Source organism: Sebastes umbrosus, chromosome 20 (assembly GCF_015220745.1).
Source record: "Sebastes umbrosus isolate fSebUmb1 chromosome 20, fSebUmb1.pri, whole genome shotgun sequence".
Taxonomy (NCBI): domain Eukaryota; kingdom Metazoa; phylum Chordata; class Actinopteri; order Perciformes; family Sebastidae; genus Sebastes; species Sebastes umbrosus.
The window spans coordinates 6,111,166-6,138,922 of record NC_051288.1 but is presented as its reverse complement, the minus strand read 5'-3'; the positions used below and the strand labels follow the sequence as shown (position 1 = coordinate 6,138,922).

At 41.9% G+C, this 27,757-nt stretch overlaps 1 protein-coding gene across 7 annotated transcripts; it reads left to right on the top strand.

The window, feature by feature from the left end:
• The first annotated feature begins 501 nt into the window (after window positions 1–501).
• On the top strand, window positions 502–27,376 carry kctd17 (potassium channel tetramerization domain containing 17). 7 transcript variants are annotated; one of them, XM_037755935.1, is made up of 7 exons: window positions 502–1,007; window positions 15,828–15,936; window positions 16,687–16,778; window positions 17,716–17,811; window positions 19,827–19,952; window positions 20,457–20,613; window positions 22,145–27,376. In XM_037755935.1, the coding sequence occupies exons 1-6, from the start codon at window positions 639–641 to the stop codon at window positions 20,571–20,573; spliced, it is 909 nt and encodes a 302-aa protein (XP_037611863.1). In that variant the 5' UTR covers window positions 502–638; the 3' UTR covers window positions 20,574–20,613; window positions 22,145–27,376. The 7 variants fall into 7 exon arrangements, with proteins under 7 accessions (XP_037611863.1, XP_037611860.1, XP_037611861.1 ...); XM_037755932.1 differs by having other exon boundaries at window positions 17,716–17,859; XM_037755933.1 differs by having other exon boundaries at window positions 17,713–17,811.
• The last annotated feature ends 381 nt before the right edge of the window (window positions 27,377–27,757 follow it).

Below are 27,757 nucleotides of genomic sequence, written 5' to 3'. Positions count from 1 at the left end.
AATTCCCAGTTTATATTATACATTTACGCAGGCTGTACCTTAGTTATGTGGGGTGTTTGTGCAGCAAAATTACCTCTCATTGAGTTAAAGGTCCAGTGTGTAGGATTTAGTGGCATCTAGCGGCGAGGTTCCAGATTGCAGCCAACTGAATACCCCTCAACCCCTCTCTTTCAAAGCGTGCACTGTGGCCTTCAGGTAAGGTAAAAACTAGGACTGTTGAAGTTAACGCGATAATAATGAGATACTGCAAAATCAAAATCAAGCATTAACGCTCGATCGATCTTTCAGCGGTTGTAGCATGTTAAATAACGCTTTCCAACGATGTAAAATACAATGCCAATTAGCATTGTAACAACAGAGAAATAATCCACCAAACACAAGTTTCCGAACTTTTTTTCCCCAGTTTACTCACCCTAGATTGTATTACTTCAGGCTATGCATACTTAGTTGGCCGTGTACAGCTTTTATTTTGAAAGTACTTCCCGGATGTACTACGTCTCCCTTCCTGTAGCTTGATGGTGGTTGTGGGCGGAGCCTGCTCGGCTGGTTAACGGGAGAGAGAGACGGTAACAGGGGACACGGACGGACTGGACGCTCCTCGCTCGTCTTCACCCCTCGTCTAGCGGCTGTTTCTCCAAATGGCAACGACGGCGGACGAGCAGCGGGAACCGGAGGACGTCGCGTCGCTGTCGACGCACCACGGCGGCAACAACAACAACAACAACAATAACAACAACAACAAAGACAGCGAGGCGGGAGACAGCGCGACGTCCTCCGGTACCACCGCCGGCAGCAGCAGCACGACGACCGAGCCGGGCGGCGGGACGGCGGCGACGCAGAGCGTCGGTAACGGCTCGGTGCTCAACCCCACCGGGGGGAACAACGGGAAGTGGGTCCGGTTGAACGTCGGCGGCACAGTGTTCCTCACGACGCGGCAGACCCTCCTCAAAGAGCAGACCTCGTTCCTCTACCGGCTGTGTCAACAGCAGGACCTGCACTCAGACACGGTGAGTACCGTCAGGACACTCTACTAACGGCCCCCCGGTGACCGTTAGTGACCGTTACTTCACAACGGGCGAAAAACAGTTATTACTCTGTTATAACAGTATGTTGCATTCAGTAATAACATGACCTCCTTCTACATGAGTCACACAGGTGATGCTTAAATAGGTATTTAAAGTTTAGTTATGACATTAGTTAGTTATTGAGTGTCTCAGTTAACTAACATTGTTAAATATTAAATTATAATATTAAAGAAGAAGGCTGGTGTTGACCGGAAGTGGAGGGCACTGTAACCTAACAGTCCGTTAACATTTTATAACAATCCCGCAGTGACTCATAGTTGCTCTCAGTAGTGAGTCTACATTGGTAACTAGTGTGTTTTTCACCCCTATTATACCTGGACAGGTGGTTACAGTTTGGCTTGATATAAATGTGTTTTATCCCTACAGGATATCTCACCATGATTTTATTTTGAAAGGTTGTTTTTCTCTAACCAGACTAAAGAGATTTGGCAAAATATGTGTGCATGTCTTGGCATGAAGTAATGCCAATTTTGGCCTTGGTGAAAGAAAGCTCTTTCCAATAGAGACTGAATGGTAAAATCATAATAATTGTGCACCAGGGCTGGGACAATACACCTATCTCCGGATAGGTGATGCTGTAATAGGCATTTAAAGTTTTGTTATGACATTAGTTAGTTATTGAGTGTCTCAGTCAGCTAACATTTGATATCCATGATTAACAGGAGTATTAAAGGAGAAGGCTGGTGTTGACCGGAAGTGAAGGGCATATTGGCCAGAAGTGAAGGGCATGTGTAACCTAACAGTCTGTTAACATTTTATAACATTCCCGCAGTGATGGTACGTGTCCACAGGCTCCGTGCTTTCCACGCTCCCCATTCATTGTCTATGTAAGCAGCCACGCAATGCATTCTGGTAGCGTGGCAACACGATTCGAGAAACGGAGCGTCACAACGCCCGCTCCTCATTTGCATAAAGTTGAGGGCTAGTCTACTTTATGCAAATCACGAGCATCCGACGCGACTCGCCGCCTCTCGAAACTCCCAAGAATCTTTTAAAATAAACGTTGTCGATCCAAAATAAAGACAGATTCGGCAACTGCATGGCTTATTTCTCGCCTCAAATGTTTTCAGAAACACATTTCGGTGAACTATTTTTGTGAAATAAGAGAAGAAAGTTTCCAAATGAGCCTCCATACTGTTTCAGGTTTGAAAGCTGGAAGCAGCAGCCAACGGAGGGAAAGCCTTCGTCCAATCAGGTGGGGACAGCCTGTGTCTAGTGACAGCCCACCAAGCGTCCAATGTTGGGAAGCGTCGCGTCCCCTCGCGATAAAAAACGCCCCTGTGGACATGTACCATGACTCATAGTTGCTCTCAGTAGTGAGTAGGGATGTCATGGTACCAGAAATCTAGTAGTCGATACCAATACCAGTGAATTTCCACGATTCTCGATACCAATTCGATACCACGGTGAAAAAAACCAAACAACAACAACAATAAATCCCATGTAATTCAACACGCACTTTTTTATTCAAAACATTGAACATGACAAAAAACAGAGGCATGTAGCCTTTAAGTAATAAATAAAAATAATTGATCCATTTTGTTCATTTTGGCATATCAGCGGCATGTTATCAATCGATAGTCAGACAACGGACACTACATACTGTCCGTGAATGCATCTGGTCTGTCAACTCAGAGTAGTAGGAGCAGGAGGCAGAGGATTTGTTGTCGAAGTGAAAAGTAAATGCACGTATTTGACAATATTTCACATTTAATCTCAATGCTATAAGGGAACCATAACGTTAATGAGGTAATCGTCGCGAGGTTGATAGAGCCGTCGCAGCCGGTGTGCACGGAGCAGCGGAGCACCGCAGGAAAAGCGCTACTCGAGAGGCCAGACACACCACCACCCGACAGTAAAGATCAGATCCAGCTCTCTGCTCATATTGACTGTCATCTTTCCTTGTAAAATGTCCGGTGTAATCGGTAACACCGGTGTTGTCACAAGTTTATTAACCGGTGGGAACATTTTCCTCACTGTCACATCACTACCAATGACCATTACAAGCATCGTACGGTACCGTCGATACTGTAGAAAAAGAGTACCGTCACTTTTTTAAAATTTTGGCATCGACTTGTTACCGAAGTATATATTCGATGGTCGATATTACGATTTATTGAGATTTTTGTTAACTTTTTTAACACTAGACCATGGGGGAAAAGTTGAATCATACACTTCTAGGGACTTTTACTTTGGAAAATTGCTAAATTAATACAGTAAAAATGTTTGATTTTTATGTAGCCAGAGATGTCATGAAGTCAAATATATCAGTCATTGTCAGGCATTATTTATAAAATAAAAAGATATTTGGCTCACAAATTAGTGGTATATTCTTTTTAATTTATAAGGGACGTGTAATGTTTTAGACTTCTTGTGAATATAATCCAATCAATCTTATTTCCATATATGTATTTTGTATATGCAGTTTGTTAACACCTTATTTTGAAAACCAGATGTAGTCACACGTGTATACTTCCTCTAACTTCGCCAAGTCCGTCGCTAGCTCTTATTGTCAGCTCCGTTCTCTTTATACATCCAAGGTCAGCTCCATTGGGGCCGTTTGAATGCATTTAACATAAATGTCAGTAGGGTGCTCTACAGTTGTAGCGTCGGCTGATTTGACCACGGAGATGAGAGTGACGGCTGGCTTGACCGCACGTTACCGCAATACAATAACGTTTCCTGTCCATGACAGAGTTAGCATGCAGCTTTAGCCGTGATGTCTAGCTCTGCTTTTCCTGGCTATGTGTGAAACCCAAAGTGTTTCCATACTTAACTGTATGTGTGGTGTTTACCATGCTGGATTTAAAATGTGAGGGTGCAGGTCGGATCCACGCGGATGTATCTGCCGGTTTCCGGCTACTGGTTGTTTTGGTTGACAGATACGGAATGGATATGGCGTCACGTCACACGGACTACAACAATATAAGCGGTAACTTCCTTCTACCTCCGCATAGACTCAAATGAAGCAAATGTATTGATTCTGGCATTAAAAAATATATTTATATATATTTTTTTAAATAATTGCGATACATAGATGTATACATTTTTTTCCCACCCCTATTGTGCACCATGATGTTTTTTATCTCCCAAGGCATCACAGTAGTCTTAAAGGGACTAACTATATTACTGTGTTATCTGTGTGCCATTCCCAAAACCTATTACTACTCAACTCTGTTCCGCTCTGGAAATGCACGCCTGCAGCTCCAGAGCAGGCGTAGCGTTGTCTAATGACCAGCTGATATACTGTATATGTTCAGCTCCTCTGTCTGTGTGTGTGTGTGTGTGTGTGTGTGTGTGTGTGTGTGTGTGTGTGTGTGTGTGTGTTTCAGCATCATTTTGTGGTGTGAATGTAGCTCAGGTCAGATGGATGAACACGTGCCTCCTCTTCTGCAGGGAGCTGCACAGTCAGTAGCTGTACAGCTGGCATCTAATGGGGGGGAGAGAGGGAGCTGTATTATGTGTCTTCCAGTCACATGTGAACGCACTGTAAGGACGGGCAAGACTCATGAATGATGCAGATTTCTATTATGCTGCTGCGGCCTTTGATGTGCATGTGTGTGTGTGACAGAGAGAGAAGGGGGAAGGTCTTCCCTGCAGCCTGTAGACTATACTGTAAATTGACATTTTGTGTTGCTGTCGGGTGGAAAGCTCTCCAAAATGTCATCTGTTTTAGCGGCCGTAAGAAAATTAGCCATAGGAAGGATAATGTGGATAAAATGTCCAGTCTAGGGCTGCAACGATGAGTAGATCAACAGAAAAATAATCTGCAACTATTTTGATAATCAACTATTCGTTAAAGTGATTTATTTTTTGTGCAAAAATGGCATTTGGTTTTCAGTCTCTCAAATATGGAGATTTCCCTCTTTTCTCTATTTTCTTTTAATCATATTAAACTGAATATGTTTGGGTTTTGGACTGACAAGACAAGACATTAAAAGACATCACCTTTGACCTTGAGAAACTGGAATGGACATTTTTCACTATTTTCTGACATTTTAGAGACCAAACAATTAATCTAGAAAGTAATCTGCAGATTAATCGATAATGAAAATAATCGTTAGTTGCAGCCGTAGTCCAATCAAGGAATATGTAGTTTTATAGAGCGGTACCATGATATGTGGATTGTTTTGGCCATTGTTACCGCATTATTAGACGGTAGAGAGCTCACAGTAGCGAGAGGAAATAGTCATTTTTAACTAATAACTAATAATTGCAAAAAATAAGGCATCTGAAGACGTCGCCATGGGCTCTGGGAACTTGTGATGGGCATTTTTCACTATTTGCTGACATTTTATAGACTAAACGTGTATACGACTAATTGAGAAACTCACCTGTGGCGTAACCCCAACTGCTTATAGATAAAAATAACACAATGTCAGTTAAAAGATAATAAAATATCAGAAAAATCAACACATTTTTGTAAAAATCCATTATTGCTGTAGAACAGTCCCACTCTAATACAGTGGTTCACAAACTTTTTCACGTCAAGGACCCCTAAACTAAATCCACAAATTAGACCACGGGCCCCCATTTGATAGGATTTTTGCTTTTAGATGTTTTATTACAGAAAGTGTACGAAACCCGTGACCAAAAGAGTCTTACATTCTGTCATTGTGTTACTTATGGATGTAATTATAGTGAAATTAAATGATTCTCCTTTTAGCTGGGGACCCCCCGGAACCCCCTCAAGGACCCCACTTTGAAAACCCCTGGTCTAATACACCCAGAGAAACTAAACCACATTACAAATTGATGCAGAATAACTGACAATCGACACATTTATATCATCTCACAGTATACACCGTCATATTGCCAAACCCTAATCAGCTCATGTTTAGCGTCACCATCATGTGCTTTAGATGTTATCTAACCTCAGCTGGAGAGCAGGTATCCCTTCAGCTAAAGTGACTAAGCCAAAAAAAAAAAAAAAAAACACCAAAATTGGAGTTAGGAGATTTTTACCCGACAGCAGCGATGACTCTGTGGAAAGAATATATACCCATGTGACCTTCAGCCGCGACCTGACAGGAGCTCCCTCTGCACCGCCCTGAAGACACACAGTCACACACCAAATCTCCCTCTCCGTCTGTCTCACACATGCACAAACACACACCTACATCTCTTTCCTCCACCTTCGTCCTGTCCTCTCTCCTTGTCCTCGTTCTCAGCGGCTGACTCACTCTGAATGCTTTTATCGCACGTTTGTCCTTTTCTCGCTTTTTTATTTCTGCTCTTTGTCACAAACTCTTGAATCTGGAGAGACGCGGAGAGAGTTTATTTTAGGGTTTTCTTTTTCTTGCTCCATCACATTGCTGTCATCCTAAAAACAGGAACTCAGCTGTAGGCGAGGCTCTGAATCCTCTGTGAGTTGCAATGTCTGAGGGGAGACAGAGCTGCTTTTCGTCAGGCATCTAACACAGTCATCTGAGTCAGTATTTATACATTAATAGATGGGACACTATAAAAAGACTTGATTTGATTGTATTTTCCGACCAGAGAGAGACGGGATTTAGGTTATTATAAAGGTCTTGCCAGTTGGTCTGTTGTCTGTTGGTGCTGTTGTCCCTATATGTAATGTGTGCCTGTGTGTATTTTTGTCATTATATAAGTTATTAATGCCACCACACACACACAAGGACAAGCTCCTTTGTATTATACTCAGAGATACAGATTTTCAAAGCTAAGAATAAAAATACCAGTCGCTGGATTAAAGATTTTACTGAGCAAAAGTATGCACACAGGAAAAATGTTGGCGGTTGTTTGGTTAGATAATCACAATACTACAATATTAATTCTGTAAGCCACAAGAATAATTACATTAGAAATGTGAAATCAGGTTTTTTTTTTAGATTGTTTTTATTCAGCGGTTTTAACCTCAGAAGCCTCATAATGAGTGTTTCTTCATTTCGCCCACTGATCTTTATAGCTGTGAATGCACACAAGCATGAACGACAAAATAGATCGGGTGCACAATTAAAAAAAACAGAAACTTGTCTCATTGTGGATTTAGCGTTTTCCAAAAAGGCAACACAGATGTAACTTATCTGTCTTCTTAGAGGAAACGCAAGTGCAGTTTATTCCTCTCAGCTTGTCTAACTAGTAAAGTCGTATAAACATATGGAAATTAAAGAGGACCCATTGTGCTTATTTTCAGATGAATACTTTTGGGTTTGTTTACATGCTTCAAATGTTAAAAAAAAACTGCCTTATTTTTCTCATACCAGCTGTGCTGCAGCACCATGTTCCACCCCCCACAGGAGCTATTGTCATAGGCTGTCATGGACAAACTAAATGGATCAAGATTTGGGTTTTTTACCACCTCTAGTCTGCAATTTCCAGAGGAAACCCTGTCGTTGACTTCCTACAATGTTCTAGGTTCTATTAGTGACACAATCAATCGAACACACTGCTAAATCCTGACCCAAAATGAGTTCTGGAAAAGTATTAAGTGCATATTGTGCCAGCTGAATCCCACAGAGGAACAGTTCAGCCTGTGTGTTTTCTTCTCTCACTCAGGAGGGAAGCTCATTTTATCCTCGCTGGAGTTCCTCCTCTAATCCGCTGGCGTTGGTGTGTTTCTGCTCAAGGGTTCTTGGCTGTTTTTAAAACCCACGTACACACAGACTGTCTGGCTGTGTGCGACTGTTTTAATGAGATTATGACCAGCACCTCAGCCGCCCTGCCCCCTCACTGAACAAAAACCCAGGGATATATGCCGCTAATGCGACCCAAGCTGACCTCACGCCGTCCCACGACAATTACATTATGTAGCTAAGATGCAGCTTTGATGAGCCAGATGATGCTGGCTGAGCAGGTGTAACAGGACGGCTAGGAGCGGACTATAACCACATAATCCCATTACCACAGATTTGTGATCATCAATGGCTTGATATTAGGGAGGATCATAGGCGAGTTTTGATGGCCCGATGCTGGGTTATCCAAATGTTTTTTTGTTTTCTCTGTCCTGTCTTGCTGTGTCAGCACAAATTCCACAACACGCCTAGACACGCTTTATCATCTAATATGAAGGGCAGGCAGGGACCAGTAATCATGAAAAAGATGCTGGAGCCAAGGTTTTTATTTGAATAAACACCACAAAGGTGTGTGAACTTGTCCCCTTTCTACCATCAGGATACATGAAGTAGACTTTGGTTTGGACCACACACACAATAACACCTTGTTAGGTATATAAATTTAGTTACAAGGCTGATATTCACAAACTTTCTCAGAAAAAAACATGGAAAACTTGACATTTGTCACCACATATCTTAATTATTTCCTTAAATGCTTTGCTGTTTTGTTTACTTAAACTTACTTGATTAAATCAATACAGATGTAAGTAATATAGGTTGCAGCCAGGGGGGAAAAAAGGTTATACAAGTAGTTGCCGTTTTGGAAAAGTTTGCAGATTTGCAGCCTTTTTAAGAACTTCCTAAAAGTTTTGCTCATGCAGTTTTTAATCCACAGAGCTTTTTCATTCACCCAACAAAGAGCGGAAGCACATACAAATGTGTTTATGTGGAGCTGCTGCGATTCCCGCTACCTCAAAAATATCACCAACACTGAGACGTGGGTGGTTCAGCCAGACCATCTGTGGTGCCGGCGATGATAAATTAGGCTGATCTCTAATTAGAAATCACACTCATTTTCAGATCAGGCCAGATATGTATGTGTGTGTGTGTTTTCTCATTTCCACTAAGGCTGAGTCTATTTCATTTCAGCATCTACATCACAATGTATGCATGTGTTATGGTTACAATGCAAAGGATATGCAATGTAATAAATTAGATGTTGTACTCCCAGAAGCCATTTTTATGGAAAATAGACAATTAAATGTGGCAACGTTTTTATGGCTTATTGTAAAGCCAAACAGTTAACCTGATGAATAAGTTAAAGCAACACTAAAATGTGTTGAATTTGAATTCATAGTATCCAATAGGACTGGGCAATATATTGATATTATATTAATATCATGATATGAGACTAGATATCGTCTTAGATTTTGGTAATAGGGCGTAAGTGTCTTTTCCTGATTTTGAAGGCTGCATTCAGTGCATTACAGTAAAATGATTTAATTTTCTGAACTTACCAGACTGTTCTAGCTGTTCTATTATTTGCTTTTACCCACTTAGTCATTCTATCCATATTACTAATGATTACTTAACAAAAATCTCACAAATAGTCAACCCTACAATAGTATGGCATTATAGATCGCGGTATTTGGTCAAAAATATAATAAAACAAATTTAGTTTTTCTGGAAGTAAAGATGATTGGATTTTTATATAAAAATACGAAGAAATTGGGTTTTTTTGTAAATAAAAAATGTGCATATGTTGTTAAATCGGTGTACAATATGCCCAGGTTATGTGATCTAAAAGAGTTAAAAAGGCATTTTTCATTTCATCTTGACTTAAAAAACACTTCAGGCTTTCTAAAAGATTTATCTAAACTCTTTACTCTTTTTTTCATGGTTGCCAGAACTTTACAGTGAGTGTAAGACGAGGGATTGATCAACGAGTATTGATTTTATTAGATTGACGGGTGGCTGTCAAGTTGAATCAACCTTGAAATTGCCCTACTATCTCATACATCTGCCTCGAGTGATAAATTATTGCCAAATGAAGCTACAGAAGTTACAGGTGGCATTCACAATAATAAGTAATGTTTAAAAAAATGCCACAATGAAATGCAAAAAAAAAACATTTACACATGCTCGAACAAGCAGCAGAATGCAGGTGTGTGTTTTGTTTGGCTATTGGTGATAGCCCGTGGGATGCAGTCGCCTCTGCAGGGAGACGTTGCAGAGTCATGTCTTATTTCCCTGAACAAATGCTCTGTAAACCAACTAGCGTCTCTGACTGTCCTCTCAACAACTGACAATATCGTCTTGTGTAGAAAGTGAATGTTCTGCGGCTGCAGATGGGGTCTGTCGTTTTGAATAACAATACTAATTCTGTACGTGTGCGTGAGAGAGAAAGCGGGCTCTGACACATTCGGCAAGCTTTTCCCCCCAGTGCTGTCATGCCCACACTGTCAAGTCAAGTCACGTTGACGAGGCGTCGGTCTGTCCTCCGCTGCAGCTCCGCTCATTTCAGATGGTGTGTGCCTGTCTGCTCTGCGCTGCAGTCACAGCCCTTCCACACTCTGATCACTGTGATTTTCAGTGCAGACACAAGCTGCCTCTTGGTCTCCATACCCCGTCCCTCCATCCTGTCTGTCTCTTCGTGTCTGTCTGTCACACACACCATCTTTTATCTGTGGCAGTGTCCCTCTATGCTTCTTTGACTTTGGTATTTGCAACTGCGTCTACCCGTCATTTCTGATAATGTGGTTATTTGTTAACATTTGTCTTCCTGTTGTTTATTTCCTGTTAATCTGCAGGTCTCTCCCTCGCTGTCTTCTGTCAAGCCTGTTTTGTCTTTTTCTCCACTAATCCGTCCCTCATCTTGCCGCATCGCTCATCCTACGCCTCCTGCTTTACAGTCTGAATCCGTCCATTTTGTGTATGTAGGTGCCGTCGTTCATTGCATTCGTCTCATGTCTCACATTGGGAACGGCTCATCAGAAGCTCCTGTCACGCTACGCCAGCAAAGATTGGCTGGACTTGGAGAGATGAGCGTCAGGGACGAAGAGATACTCTTCCTTTTTATAAATTGGGTTGACAACACACCATATATCAATCAAAAATGTCTTCTTGCTGCTAGCAGAGCGTTCTTGTTATCCTGATTCTGTCTGTGGGTTTCTTTTGAGGTTCTCTTACTAGCCTGTCACACTGGAGACGACGATGGGTTAGAGCTCATCATAACAGACGAAGATGCAGATGAGGATGCTTTACTTGCTTACAGAATCCGTAACCACTAGCTAGTTTCAAACAAGTGATTTACTAAAGTAAAACGGAAGGAATGTTTCTAAAGATGTGTTCACACTACGAGTGACACAGCAACAGGCTACACGTCATTTTCAATGGAAACTGGTGACATGAAGCTACAAACTCCAATGACGCGGTCAAGCATCAACCAATCATGTGTTTTTCCTCGCCCTGTTCCATTCCATCTAAAAAAAATGCCGTTAGCTAGTTCCCAGTGCGATTTAATGACATAACTACATCAACGAGCGCTTGAGCAACACTTCAACGGTGATTCGGCGACACTGTAGCTGGCCACGCTTGGCCGTTTTGTTGCTTTTGTCGCTAGTCGTGTGCAACATAGCATCAGCTAGTAAAAACCTTAGCAATGGTTCAATTGGTTGCTAGGAAATATCTGTTGCTGTCTAATCAAAAGCAATCAAATATGTCAACAGGAAGTCACTGTACCAGCACAAGCAACACACAATGATAAACTTTCAATCCATTTTAATTCTAGGCATTACTTTGTGTTACTTATATAATGCATTGATGGAGTTAGTAGTATTCATGTAGTTTAGAATGAGTGGTAGATATTTGATTATCCTAAAAAAGCTACTTTATTAGGTAATTTAATATTTATGTTATTATTAAACAGAATTTTATAAAGAGTGAGGTCAGATGTGTTGACCATATTCCTCTTATATTACCTCTTCTACATGTAATGGTCATATATTAGCATGCCAACATCGTTTTTTGTCAAATAAAGGGACAGTGTTTAGGATTTGTTTGCATCTAGTGGTGTGGTTGCAGATTGCAACCAACTGAGTTCCTCTACGCTCACTCCTCGCTTTCCAAGTCTGCAGTAACGTGAGCCGCTGAGTGCAAAACCGTGGTAACGCCGTTGGCCTCGCTCAGAGGCCATCCGTACCATAATAACACTACTTTAGGAGCAGCGGAAACATGGCGGTGCAACATGGCGGACTCTGTGAAGAGGACCCGCTCCCTATGTAGATATGAAGGGCTCTTTCCAAGCGAACAAAAACACAACAAATCTTAGTTTCAGGTGATTATACACTAATGAAAACATAGTTCTGATTATTGAATTCCATTCCTGCCAATATAATAGATCCCCGAAATGTTACACACTGTTCCTTTAAGTTAGCTCAGTCAACTACGCAACAGTTACACGTGGCAAGTAATCTCTACAAAACAAGTAGTTTGTGTGATGCATGCTTTAATTTAGTGATGGATAAATCTCCACTTAGTTAACACTGAAGGTATAAGTAGGCTAAACCTACAAAGAGTGGTGCAACCGCGTCAAGCTCCATGAGATGGGAGTGGAGGCGGGACAATGGGGTTCTGGTGCATCATCCAACTGACACCTGCAAGACCTGCAGGCTGTTTAAAGCACAGGTTTCCCCTCAGACTCCTCATAGCAAACACATTTCAGAGGTCCCGCGGTAGAGGAAGCCACTTCCACAGGCCCGGAACTCAGAGTGACCTGAAGTGAGCCTCTACCTCCATACAGGAGGACAAAGAAGACTGGCCTCATATTCTAATAACTGAACTGTAAACTGTAAGCCAGTGGTTGTAGGCAGAAATCACAGTGTGGGTGGGCACAGAGAAAATCAGGTGAGCCTGACATCTACTGAAACGCATACAGTATGTTGTGTGTTTTGTTCTTGTTCTTCTATTTCCATATGTACAATGAGAGCAAAATAACCACAGTCAAATTCGTGGTAGCCTCTCTGTGTAGGCCTCCTCATACCTGGATAATCAAGCTGATTCTGATCCAACAAGACAAACAATAACAGCATGGTAAAGTCTGCACGGCGGCCACATTTTCGCACACAGCATCATTAATCAAGCGTATGGATAGAGCACCTGTATTAATGTTAAAAATACACACTTTAACATAGCCGGGCACAGCGGCCACAGATTTCACACACACACACACACACGCACACACACACACACACACACACACACACACACACACACACAGCTGGCAGCAACATCAGAATAAAATCCAATTGTACATTGTAGTATTGAAGTAAATTAGCTTACTTTTGATGATTACAGCAGGAGACGACGGGGCTTGGTGCTGAACACTGAAATTAGTCTCTTTCAAAGGGAGAGCAGGGACAAAGAGATCAGTCTGATATGATGCCCTGATGCCAGTGTTTATCCAGTTGAAAAGAGTCTTTCACCAGTAGGCCTACAGCTTGTTATGGGTAGGTTGACGAGGGGCCACGTAACATTACGTGTCGTTATTACTTGGCAGGAGTAGATGTCTTGGTTGAGAATGAAGGCTGAACTTGATCAGATATCTCCTCAGGTTTCTGCTCCTCAATGATGCACAGGTGTTTCAGTTTAATGAGTGATCGTGTTATCTGGTGACTTTCAGCCGAATGCATCCGTGTGCTCGTAGTAACTTTTATGTTACTGGTTGACTTTGATAATAAACACAGAGGATTGTTCATTTAAAATTGCTAAAGTAAAAATAGAGGCTTTCTGTTTGTGTTTTCAACAGCTGCCGTCACTACGAGCAATCAGAGAAGAAACACCGGCTGTGCACTGATTGATAGTGGAGGGGCTAATCCAATCTGCCATTTGTCAAATGCACTGCCACTCAAAAACCCTTTGTTTACAATCCAGTTGGACATCTGTACTTTTACAGCAGCAGCAGGCAGATTGGAGCAAATATGATTAAAAAAAAGTTATTTTTATGAAACGGTCACTATATCTTGACAGTAGTACATGAGACAGGTAATCTGAAAAAAATCATGTGCCTCTGTGTCCTAATGGCATCTGCAAGATTTCACAGACTGGAGGAAAACAACCAATCAGAGCTGAGCTGGAATCTTGCCGTCTCTGAGCAGCTGTCAATCACTCGCAAAATCCGATCAAATGGTCAAACTAGGCGGCGCTGATCAAATGTGAACCAATATTCTGTTACTGTAATGCCTATTTCTCTCTTCAAATGTTTTCAGAAACATCTTGTAGTGTACTGTTTAGCTCTAAAAGTTTGTGACCGGGCAGCCATGTTGAGATCAGTTGTGGAAATACCAAGCACCGCCCACCAGCCAGAGCACACTCTCTCATTTTACAGCTGAACAGTACACTACAAGGTGTTTCTGAAAACAGAGAAATAGACATTACAGTAACAGAATATTGATTCATATTTGATCAGCGCTGCCTAGTTTGACCGTAGATTTGTTTAAAGTCTGAAAACAGAGCCATGAGGAAGTGCAGAAGTCTAGTTTTCTCTCAGAACACTTGAATTACAATATGCTGAAAGGTTATTTTTTTTGTCCAATGATGCCAAAAAACATTCTGCCTACTGCCACTTTAACCTGGAACTCTCTAACCGAGGGCAGGAGCTGATACTATTGCAGTTCCAAATAAACAAAGTGGGATTTGCATACATCCTAATCAGGTCTACCTGCAGCAGTCGAAATACTACACCAAACTGGACCAGGAATGTCAGATACATTGGCAGTAGTTTCTGTTTTAATGTCTGGATTCAGCCTTTTAGGTTAAGTTTATAACAGTTGCAGCTAGGGTGAGTGGTACTGTGTGAATGAGTAAGGACCCACGAATAAAAGCTGATAACATGCATCTGCGCAAGATGCAGCTGGAGGCTAAGGTTGTCCGTTCTCACTTCAGCGAACCATAAAAAGAATCAGTCATGTGAATAGAGCAGGTTTACTTTATCAAGCTTCTTCTCAATTTTCTCACTTAAATGTTCCACCTTTCTTCAAACATTATATTCAAGGCCTGCTCTATTTTAAACATGGAGTTGGTGTAAAGAGGTGAAAAGGGGTTGGTGAACTCTAGGACTTTCTAGTCTAGAGTTACGTTTCAACTCAGGAACCAAAGTACATGTGTGTCATCTCTACAGAGACTATTGAACCATACGTTAATGACACATGATCAGCGGATGTGACTGATGTTATTTAACTTCCTCTTCAATACGTTTCCCAACAATTCCCCCCCCCCCTCCTCTATATCCCTCTGCTAGGATCTCCTAAAGGCCTGCATGTTTTCCTATGGATTTTTCCAGCAGTAGCTCTTTTGTGAATTCAACTCTAAAAAGGGGGGGCTCTGCTTCAAGCAATCATCACGAGGAAGAGCAGGGGGAGGACGTGTGTATGCTGGAGGTTGCAGTAGTCATGACATAACAGCCAGTGCTTGGCAGAAGTTGCCTGGAAGTGGGAGGCTGTCGACATATGCGTGTTAACAAAGTCAGCAACAACTACTCTGACTTCTGTGTCCAGCTGCAAAAAGCTGTTGCTATGTCAAGAAGGTCGAATAGCAACGTTGTATTTGCAACAGGGTTTAATGGAATATTTGACAAACGCAGAAGTTTTTATAATCAGTAGCTGAAGTTACTTTTCTATCTGACTACCGGTAGTTACGTCGCCTTTTGTACACAGCAATATAACAACATTTGTGTCAAATTTGTACATCCACTCTATGAGGGGGCTTTTATTTTGGAAATTCTGCAAGGCATCTTGCCTACGTACATCTGCTCTGGAGATCCAGTACTGCATACGTAAGATAAAAATAGCCAACCAGGATGTTATTCTCCAGCTAGTGTTCTTTTGGGTCTAAAAATACTCAACATATTACAAAAGAGGCCCATTAATGGTCCGAAATATAAAAGTAGCCACATCCTTTTGTTTATACACATGACCACAAAGAGTACAGTAACAAGTTACAACATCCACAGCTTATAATAGAATAACTTTGCACTGAATAACCCTCTAGTTCAGGCCAATAAAAACTCTGTGAGTAAAAACACAAGAAGAGAGGCGTTCTGCAGCTGTGTAAATACATGCAGATGTGATAATGGTTTAATTGACAGTGTTTTTTTCTCTCCCTGTAACAGGATGACTCTGGAGCCTATGTGATCGACAGAGACCCCACCTACTTCGGTCCCATCCTCAACTACTTGCGGCACGGCAAACTGGTCTACAACAAGGAGCTGGCTGAAGAAGGTCTCTGACTCCGCTCTGACGGATCCTGGGTGCATGAGTTGGTTTTATTTGTTGGGCAAGTGGAAACCAAGGCATACTGAAAGAGGCTGGGTCACGTGTCAACAACGCGTCATATCTCTGGGATATAACACATGCGCAGTAAAATCTGGTCTGCAATCGCCGAAATTGAGCCAATCGCAACGCACGACCGCAGATTCGGTTACACTGCGCATGTGTTGTACCCCATACCTTAAGACCCGTGTCCGCTCGTGTCCCAGCCTCCTTTAACAGGCCTTGGTGGAAACAAGGAAATGCCTTGAAAATACTGTGTGCCTCCATACTGCCTCATGTGATGTCATTTCACCTTGAGGGTCTCTTCGCACTTTAGATTCTTAAATGTGAGAATATACGATATGAATACACAGATTAGTAAATATTGTAGGGCTGTCCTCGACCAAAGAAATTCTTAGTCGACTAACACTCATATGATTTTGTCGACTAATCGATAAGTTGATTTGATCGACAGATCTGTAAAACTAAGAAGTTTCTCCACAAAGAATCACACAAAAGCACCACTTTAAATCTTGTGTTTACCAGAGATGTGCTCATAAGTCTCTTGGAAATAAGTCATTCATGATTGGTGGTGTCGATAAAGGGGATCTTGAGTTCATCTAACAGGGCTGTGGGTTTATGTCTGATAAACATGTCTGGCAGCCACTTGGTGTTTAGTATGCAACCAGGTGCTGAGTCGTGTGTTTCTCTTGTTTCAAGGTGTCCTGGAGGAGGCTGAGTTTTACAACATCACCCCGCTGATCAAGCTGATCAAGGAGAGGATTGTGGAGAGGGACTCCAAAGCCACACAGGTATACACACAGAACTTATCAAAGTGCTTTTATGATGGAGGAGTTTGCTGCTTCACTCTGATCTGAAGGGCTTTAAAATAAATCAAACAGATCGTCTGTCGCTGCAGTCATTTTTAATGAAACTAATACAGTATATCGTGTGTATATAATGATAAAGATTTAATGTGACAAAACCGTTATATTAAAGGCATAGTTCAGTGATTTGAAGTGGGGTTGTATGAGGTAGTTATCCATAGTCAGTGTATTACCTACAGTAGATGACGATCAGTACGCCCCCAGTTTGGAGAAGCAGACAGGAGCACCAGCACAGGAGCAAAGTGATGTACTGCTGTGGACCGGGGCAGCAGCAAAACGTATTTTAGACACCTAAAAGAAAGGCCCACCTAAAAGACATCAATATCAGTTTAAGTGTATGCTATAATTAGAATATTTTCACTTGTTTACCTTGCCGTCAGACAGCTATACAATCTATATTTTCAACTGAAGCCGTTATCTACTCTCTCGTCAAAGCAACCATGGTGTCTGGTGGCTTTAGCGAGGGCATAGAATGGATACAACGGCTTCCCCGTATAACACGTACTGTACTAGACATCTTTCAATACTTAACTTCACTCTGCAATGGCTTTCAGTCACTTTGTCTTTGTTAGTGATTTCACCCTCCTGTGCTTCTCTAAAGAGAGTCTGCCGTACATCAGGCTTCTTTTCTTTTCTCAGGATGGTTGCACTCACCCTTACATAATACAGCAGCCCTCTCAAACAAACACCCACTTTCCCTGCGTTCTACTGTACATTACTGGACACACTGCTGGTGTTTGCGTGAGGTTAAATGTGCCAAAATATGAAAATAAAAGTACTGGTTTTGTAGCAAGCCAAAAGGTTTGGTCAAGTGACCCTGTCTTCTCAACCCCCTCTCATCTCGTCTCTCTCTCCCCAGCAGGTGCCCCCCAAGCATGTCTACCGAGTGCTGCAGTGCCAGGAGGAGGAGCTCACCCAGATGGTCTCCACGATGTCGGACGGCTGGAAGTTTGAGCAGGTCAGCGTGCGCGCCTGCAGAAAGCCCCGCACCGGACTGCTCTGGACTGTGGGTTGGACTCACGCTGCTGCTGACCCTTCAATCTTGACCCTTGGCCTGACCCCTTGGCCCTGACCTGAGCCCTGCTATCTGCACTCCCAAAACTGAGTTTAGGACTCCCAGAATTACATTAGTTTGATCGATTTATTGACCTTAAGTAGGACTAATCTAGTGAGTCCATCATGCCACCGCAGGCACAGCACCCGATCTTCAGTACCTTTTACCTTCGGCCTCTTACGAAGGGATCAGAACCCCAGATGAGGCCTGCTGGTACTGGAGCAGTACCGAGTCACTGTCTTTGTTAAAGACGTTTGTCTACAGCTGCTGGATTTACAGTTTATTTATCAAAGTCGTAGACAACGAAATACCCACTATGTGTTCATTAAGTCTACTATAGATTACAGGACATATTAGACCCCTTTAATAATACTGTGTGTTCACATTGTGAGCTACAAAATCAAATATATCACAGACTGATTAGTTAGTTTTATACTTTGGTTGTGGACGTATTAAGCTTTTTTTTTACCTGGCTGAGCCAATACCAGCACTCAGACCGCTACACGCAATTATTTTGAGAAATGTAAATGTTTGCTTTGATCATTTTCTCTTATATTTTCATTCCCTATATTTGGCTTTCATTTATAGAAAATTCTGATAAGTGATTTTTTTTAAGCAAAAAATTCACTGTTCTCAAAATAGCTATTTTGTTGGTCATCTAAACTGGCTGAAGCAATTTGAATTCTGATATTTTCAGACCAAATGATTAATTGATTTATTAAGAAAAATAATCATTAGTTACAGCCTGAAGGCCATTAGACACCGGCAGCATTTCTTTTAGTGCAATTAATTTGCACGTCAATATATTTTTTCGAACTGTTGTTTTTGCCACAAATTTAAACACAGAACACAAATATTACGCTGAGAACAAGCGATGCACTTTTTTTTCCGCACCGAGGTCCATTTTTCTGAGCGTTCGCACCGGGTTAGGCATTGACTTAGAATGGTTAGCGTTAGGATAGGTCGTCATATCGAGTCTTGCGAGAGTTTTCGCACGTTTTCGCAACTTGGGGGTTACCTTCTAGACACAACCTCCTATATTTATGGAACAACAACAAGGAAGCTCCGTAGTCTGAACGAAGACGTCAAACTCCATTACTCCTTTCAACCTTGGCGACGGCAGCACAGACCAGATCCACTCCTTCCATTCTTACCTTTCACAATAAAAGCCCTAGACATAGAATATTCGCAGGCGAGTTTTACTGCAGTTTCCTGTTGTTTATTCGTCTCGCCCTCCCGGTGTGTAAAGGCCTTAACTGTGTCATTGTAGCTACAGTCTGTTAGAATAGAGCAACCCACTGCTCAGTGTGAACACACAGTAAAAATAGGCTCATTTATATTGATCTTTAGAGTCTCTGTAATGTCAGTCATAGGGAAAAGTCTGTCTTTGTCAACATTAGATTTTAAGGTGAAGGCCTGGACTCTTAATTTGAGAGGCTGTAGTTCATTGATGTCCACCAGTGATACTCAACTCAGAGCGTCGTGGAGTCTTAATAGGTCAGTGTAGCCTAGACGTAGATGTACAACGTAGACCCCCCCCCCGCCCCCTCACCCCCTTCCCCACTGCTTTGGCACTAAGCTCCACTGCATGCTACACAGCTATGATCTGCACACAGAAGCTGACCCACAGTTGTTTGTGCCGTTCCCACAAGTAAAAGACGCTTCTTGTCGAGTCCACTGCTGAGTGTGTAACAGCAGGATGTCCGCTCTTTGCCCCCCCACCTCCCCTCCAACCCACCATGCATGAGCACAAGAAGTCTTTCCTCGCTGTAGTCTGGGGGATCTCTCCGTTACTTTCTCTCTCTTGCTTTTTGTTTTCTCTGCCGTAATCTCTAATTCGTCCCGACACTCACTCTGTCTCTCTGTCCCTCTCTCTCCTCTGCTTGTCCGTCTACATCCGCGTCCCCGTCTTTTTCTAGATGGTGAACATCGGCTCGTCGTACAGCTACGGATCGGAGGACCAAGCTGAGTTTCTGTGCGTCGTGTCCAAGGAGCTTCACACTCCGGGATCTGGGCTGGCTACGGAGCAGAGCCACAAAACCAAGGTGAGTCTCCATTTTTGTTTTCCTTTCATAAACACACAAATGTATGTTGAAAGACTCTCACTATGTATGGGATCAAGCTGCGTGGCTGTGTGTCCATGTGGTCCTGTCCTTGTTTTGTGTCTTCCTGTCTTGTTGTGGCGTGTGTGAAAGAGAAGGGGGGGCATCTCCTCTCCCTGAAGCTTTGATCCTGCGCTCTCCACTGAAAGCTCCAAATGTCACTCGCCTTCAAAATGTCATTCACAAACACATTCACTCCATCATTCACACAGCTCTTCCTGCTATTATCGATCCCTCGCTTTGTCTATCTCTGTCAATCTATTTTCTCTCTCTCTCTTTCATATGGATATATAGATATAAATCTCTATATTTACCTCGAAGCTTCTCACTATCCACTCACTGACACTCATCAGCGTGTTCATTCTTTTGTCGTTTTTTGTCTTGTTTTTTTTTCTTTTCTTTTCTTTTCTTTTGTGTTTTCCCCTCCGTCATCCATGCTGAATGAAGCCGGCGGAGATGCAGGAAGAGGAAGCCGCGAAGGATGAGGAGGAGGAGGTGGAGGAGGAGGAGGAGGTGGAGGAGGGAGGGAGAGATACCACACCAAATGAGTGGATTAGAGAATGAGGGAGTCATGTTTCTTTGTTCCAAAGAGAGGCGGGAATGGGTGAGGAACTTTGCGATAGATGTGCTAGTGGGTAGACCTGGTAGAGTTTAGTGTGTGTGTGTGTATATGTGTGTGATGTCTACAGAGATCTGGGGTGTTTCATGGCGCGGCATTGAGTATGACCTCGGTAAACCCAGTGCTTACTGAAATCAGTGTATATGAAATATTCCTAATGGAGTGAAAACACTAAAACTGAGCATATATGAATCAATATTCTAATACTATAAGGCTTCGCACAAGATTAGGCGGTGCGGCGTAAGCGCAAGTTTTTTTTATCAATTTTGAATAGGGGTAGTGCGATTGGGCTGCGACGGCAAAAAAAAAATGCAGCAGAAAAGTAGAAACAAAATCAACTTCTGGAGAAACGCAACCCGACGTCACACTGCGGCGGCCAATCATGTAAAAGATGATCCAGAGCTGTACAACCCGGTTATAAGGGAACAGGAGGAGAACTTGTTAACATTAGCTGTTAGCAGCCGGTGGGCAGCACAGTCCTGCTTGGCTAAACAACGGAGCTAACGTACAGAGGTTGCATTGAGTTACATCATGATACACTCAAGCTCTATTCAGTAATAAGTACTGGGTGAAGGTAAATTATAACGTTATGTTGTAATCTTTTAAAATGTAGTTTTTGGCAAAAAAACTTGAGGCGTATCATCAGAAATTAATAATAAATTCACAAAAACTAGTATACAAACGGTAATAAAGGAGTCTGTGTTGAAGAACATAGGATTTATTGTTTTGTTTTTGTTTTTTACCGTGGTATAGAATTGTTATCGAGAATCGTAGAATTTCACTGGTATTGGAATTTACTACTAAATTTCTGGTATTGTGACATCCCTGTTTCAGACTCTCCGAACATTTCTCTAAGAACTGTTAGGATGCAAAATGCTTCAAGGTCAATCGATACAAATCCAAAAAGTCTTGTCCCACAGCTGAAAATGTATCCTCTAAAACCCCATTTGTTTAAACACCTGGCATACGTGATACATTTTGCCAATTTCCAGTCGGATGGAAATGTCACACTCTCGTGCGGTTTGTCATAATGACCTGCTGCAGCAGCTTGTGTATGTGTGTAAACACGGACACGCTCGGTCTGGTCCAACAGTGACCCGGCGCAGCCTTACTAGATATCGATCGAGCGCTGTGTCTCTATGGGCTCTCATTACCAACGCTGTGACATGAAATATCCCCGACCTTTCAGTGCAGCAGTAGCGTCAGATGTCCTTCCCAGTCTGTGTACATACTGTACGTACAGTAGCCACACACAGTCACACACACCAGCCAGCACACACAAACACATTTAAACACACAAAATCAAGTTAAAGTTAAAGGGGCACACATTTTAAAACATGTAATAAGTGTTGTTGATGTTCCCCGCCATTATGCATGTCAGTGAAGTCATTTGCTCTCATTCTGTCACCATTTTCATCGTCATCACAGCCAAATCATAGCATAGACTGTATGAAATATTTGTAGATTAACTATGGATCTACAATCCCCTAATATCTGTTCTTCTGTTATTTCACAGCTCTTCCAGCTCCACGGGTCCCGGATGTAGAAATCACAACAATTTAAGTTATTTTTTTCTAGGCTTACTACGACATGGTGTATATGGGTCATCAAAACAGATTTGTAGCATCAGTGCGCTGACAAAATGCCGGTTAGAACGATTACCAAATGACCAAAAAGAAGGGGGGGAAAAAAAATCCTAAATCTCACAGTCAGGCACAGCAATATGTTCAAAAATATTTTTCAGTGAAACTAATTTTATTAGTAGAAATAATCATGTGTTGGTGTGTGCAAACGTTATATCGCCAAGGGGCAGTAGTGGAGCTTAGTAAATTCTAACCAAAGATCCAGATTAAAGCTGGCTGAACCAAGGTGCTGAGTCACAAAATGTGACGGAGAATAGAAAAATCTGCCTGGAGAAAAATTGACATTGTGTTGTCTTTGTTACCCAGTGAGGAGCCGTTGCTGCGTCACCATGATCTGATAAATATGAAAAGATCAGATTACATTTCTTAATGTTAACACAAGACCATTGTTCCCGTAGTCTTCTCATTTATTTTGCACAAGAGGCGGAAGATTCGAGGGGAAAAAAAATCACCTTGATCGGGAAACTAAACAGCCACAGTGATCCCACTAGCGGTTGACTGCAAACATTTCAGCTGGGACCAACTTTACTTTAGAAATAATGATGGTCATTTCAATATTTTTGTTGCTGTCATTGTGATCTCCTTGTATACTGACTCTGCAGCCCTTGTAGTCAAGGCTGGAGCAGATCTGAGCGGTGTGCACTGCATACAAAAGCTTGTTAAAACTAACTGTTTTATTTAGAGATGGCCTCATATGTGAGTCAGAGCGCCTTCGGGCCTGAGTTGAGTTGGGTGCGTTGACCTCGGTCTACCTGCCTGCAGATCTACTTAGTTGCTCTCGGTGTGAACATGGGTTAACGCTGATTATAACACGCCTTTGTTGAATACTCGATTCTGATTGGTCAATCCCGGCGTTCTACGGTCTGTTATTTCTTTATAACAGACCGTTGCTATGGGCGCAGTTGTGATGTCGGACTCTGAATAAGCGTGATAATGTACAGCTAGCGGTTCATTGTTGTGGAATAAACCCCTTCAGGCCGATGCAGGCTTCGCGTCGGGGTTTATTTCACAACAATGAGCGGCTCGCTGTACATTATCCCTTACTGGTTCCTAGTATTCGATGTTAGCTTAGCTATTTCTTAGTCCTGTTGTGCTTTGAATTGACAGATGGAAACAGTGAAGCTGGAGACAAACGAGAACATTTGTTGGTGTGGGATATGTATTATTATAACACCATTATTTACTGGTCACCTTCATCTGGCTACAGACAAACAGAGCTCAAAGTAAAAGCAGTCACACTGCACTGACCAACACCCCGTCGTGCGCTGGTACACACCTGCATCAGCTCGTGCCGGTGCATGCTCAGCAGCAGCAGCGGCGGCGTCTCAGTCTGTCGCCCTGGCGGAGATCCAGAGCCAGCTTTGGCCCCGACTGACACGGTGATGTTGGCATGAGTCAGGCGAAAAAGGCTGTAACAGAGAAGGGTAGATAGCAGCAGATCAAAATGAAGAGGAGAGGATGAGACAGGAGAATGAGGTGTATCTGTGTAATAGCGATAGTCACACGCTGTCCTCTGTCATCATCTTTGTTTGTGAAAAATAAGGAAGAGCAGCTCTGCCGCAGTGCAGGTGTATGATTGAAAAGGGTTTTAAGAAGCAGTTAGTTAGATCACACATGACTTTTAACAACCTCTATTGGCCACTTGTAGGAACTGCACCACACATCAAATTTGCATTCCCCCTGCTGCACAAGTCTGTGGCACAACCCCTGACCGTTTGTATAATGCTGTGTAATGAAATTAATTCATTTCTTAAGTGTCATTCAGCAAACACACCTGCCACAAGGTTTTGACAGCACATTTAGTGGTGAAACTCTGGAGGTGTAGTTGTTGAATGCTGGAAAATAACTTCAAAATAACAGGGTTTTTATCAGCAGGTAATAAAATATGTAAATACGCATATAGCCTAGAACACATCTACAGTAGTGGACAATGTCGTAGCTTATCAGAAAACTGTTAACCAAATAAAACATAGATAACACATTGCAGAACAGATGGGGGGAGGAGGGGGGAGGGGGTAGGACTTAGGGTCTCTTTTGAAGCATTTTCTTGGAGGCATAAATAACTAGAATAATTGAGTTAATCTGCAGTGGTAGGAGCCAATCAACCATAACAGTAAAAATATGGCATAACAAAAGGGAAAAGAAGAAATGGTAACCATGCTAAGTTAGCTAGTTAGCCCAGTTCAGCCCCGTCTACTAAAAATGACGTTCCCATACAATGAAACTGCAGTGGGAATCACGTTACATGGGAAACATATATTGGCACGGACTACATTTGTTTTTGACGTATCACAAATACTTTTGTAACGATAGCCTGTGGAAGTCTGTGAGGGAGAAGGTCAGGGTGGTGGATGAGTCAAGAAAAAAAACACAGGACTTTAACCCAGGAGGCCGCAGTTCAAATTTGCCTCGGGGGGCTTTACAATCTGTACAGGATACGACATCCTCTGTCCTTTACAGTGCGATCCTCTCATCAGATAAGGAAACCCCCCCCCCCCCCAAAAAAAAAACTTTAAAAGGACCCATATGTAATATTTTGATTGGAATAAATCATAAAATGACCATGATATGTCATCAGAGATTAAGGAAACATGCTAAATTAAAATACTGGCTTCTCCGTTAATGTTTCTACTCGACCTGAAAAGCCTCGGCACATCTCTCTGGTCCGTGTGCAGCTGGGTTATCAAGGCAGCGAGTATTTGAGACAGTGAAGTGATTCAGACTACTGCCGCTGACCAGAGGCTAACGCGGTGATGCTAACACACGCTAACTGCTATCAGTCACACCGGACGAGCGGACGTGCCGCGGCTCCAATGTTTTGAATTTGGACCACAGTACCCATTTTAAATGCTAGCTGTCAGTTACGTATTGCTCCTTTAATGAAGTAACATACATTTAAGTCATTTTAAGCCAAACCATGTTTTTTTTACTAAACCTAACGAACAACATTAACGACGTGTTTGAAACGGTTTAAAACTGCGACCGTAATCTGGTAGAAAATACTCAAAACGTAATTAAAAATGCAGTTTACTTGTATGGGAACGTTATTTTGTAGGAGACGGGGGGGGTTGCCCTGTTGACATTCCAAATGTAAGTTAGCCATACTAGCCAAATTAGCCGTACTAGCCAACAGCTGTGTAGTTAAGCTGGTTAATAACATTCCAACATCCCGTATGACGTGATTAGCTAACTTTAGCTAACGTTACTCAAACAGGGTAAATACAGCATTTATTTGGGTTTATTTTCAGCCACAGATTAAAACACATTTGATAGGATAAATTCGAAGTTGTTTTTGGTCTTTTTATGGAATCCGTTGACTTTGTAGAAAAATATAAAATACCACTAGACTCATCCTTTAAAGTTTGTCATAAAGCTGTCCTGCACTAACCCTAGAAACTGCAGTTCTTTGGCTCTGCCCGCCGAGGTTTACCTCAAACAGACAGATTATTTCTGCCTCTGAAGGTTTCTGCAGCCATATTGAGCGTTGGCTGTCAGCAGCTTATGTCGGACCCCCCCCCCCCCCTGCTGTTTAGCTCCTGTAACACTGACTGACCAGCTACATGCAGTAGTAGGGAAACACACTCGGGCGGTTTTATACAGGCAATAAACAGTTAGTTGCAACGTGAGACAATCGAGAATTAAGATCGGGGTTGGCGGTGTTTTTGATAACATTTTGATAATTAAATCTGAAGGAAAAAACAGGCTGCAAACACAATATTGTATGTGTGTGTGTGTGTGAGTCCATAAGATAGTGTCTCGTCCATTTAAAGTGTAAAATAGAAACGGATACCCTGGACCTTTAAGGTTCCTTGCAATACCTTATTAGCAGAATACAGTAAATGTTAGAATAGTGATGTAACTCATCATGCTTATGATAATCAGAACCGTAAGATATGAGCAGGAGGGAGAAGACTGTTTATTGTTTTGTCACTTCAGCTTTTTTCTTGAGGCTCTTTTTAACTCGGATCATTCGGTGCCTTGAGTTCAAGCCGCAAAACTGACACGTCAAAAAGGCAGACATGTCAAAATGATCATATGTTTTTTTTAAATGGTTGTTTTTAATATTTTAGTCGGCGAATGGGTAGTTTCCAATCTCACTGAGGAGTCCAGTTTTTGGTATTTGTGTACATTTCTTCCAGTGCATGTTTGTTTGGAGAATTTTTATTTTTCATAAGGAGTTCCAAGTAGAGACAAAGAAAAGCTGTTTTCATGCAGCTCCTGCAGAAGGCTTAAGCTGTTTTTGTATAAAATGTCATGCCTTTTTTTATTTTTTTGTACGTTGTCTAATTTATTCTCGCCGTTTCTTTTTGAATGTTACACGGTAAAAAAGAATTTGGGCTTCGACATTTTTTTAGTAGGGGAGGGAGGGGGTTAACGTCACCTTGGGGTGACTTTTGTTGTTTTCTACTTGACGACTTGCTTTTATTTTTGACTCAACTGATCTTCAACAGTATATAGAAATATATTCATCAGGTTTACTAAATATTACGTTTTAGTTCACATAAATGCTGTTGAACATTGTTGACATTTCCCCCTGGAGGACTTTTTCTCTCCAATGAAAATGTGTTTCCATTACTTTTATAAAAACCTCCATTTGCATGTCCAGTTACCTTTGTTTGGTTTGCTGGATCCACACTTCATTTTCTTATTTGCACACTATGTGTTGAATTGTTCCTGCTGTACAGTAGAGTGTGTTTTCACATAGTATTTGACGTGTAAAAGTCTACCTAGCGGTCACTCTTTCATTATTCTGTGCAAAAAAAACCACAAACATCTGTCAGGCAGCTGTGGATAGAAAAATATTTTAATCTGATGCTGGAGTTTTTTTTTTTTTTTTGTTTCATTCTGCTGTCCATAGAGCCTCAGTGTCTGTATACATAAAACAATGTGACACATGCATTGTAACGCCTCAGATGAACCTGTACAGGCTTCAACAAACGCTGTGTTTTGATTTCATTTAACTGTATTTCACCTGAACAACAAACAAACATTTTCAACAATGTGACAGAAGGTGATTTTTTTTATTATTATTTTTTTATTTAATGTAAATGAATGTCACCATTCTCAACAAAAAATAAATCTTTGTCCTTTGGTTTAAAATACAACTGAAAATCTTGTTTTTTCTAGGCAGACGTTAAAACCGATCGTGGCGAGCCCACGTCAGTGTGTACTAATTCTGAAATAACAAAGCTGGTTATACAGTCAACGGTTCCATACAGCCGGTACAGTAGTTACCTCCTAAACGTCTCACCTTAATCTCAGTGGTTGAAATGTACAGTCAGTGCTCCTCCAGACATGCAACAGGCCCTTTTCACAGCAGCCACATCATTGTAGGGTAAACACAGGTGTAATTAATAACATTAATTATGACCCTGTTCCATTTAGCTGGGCCAGAGCTCTGGTATTGTGCATGCTGGCTCACTGGAATGCCTCTGACACTAAATACAGCAGGACCGTAATTTATTCTATCAAATACACCTGTGTTT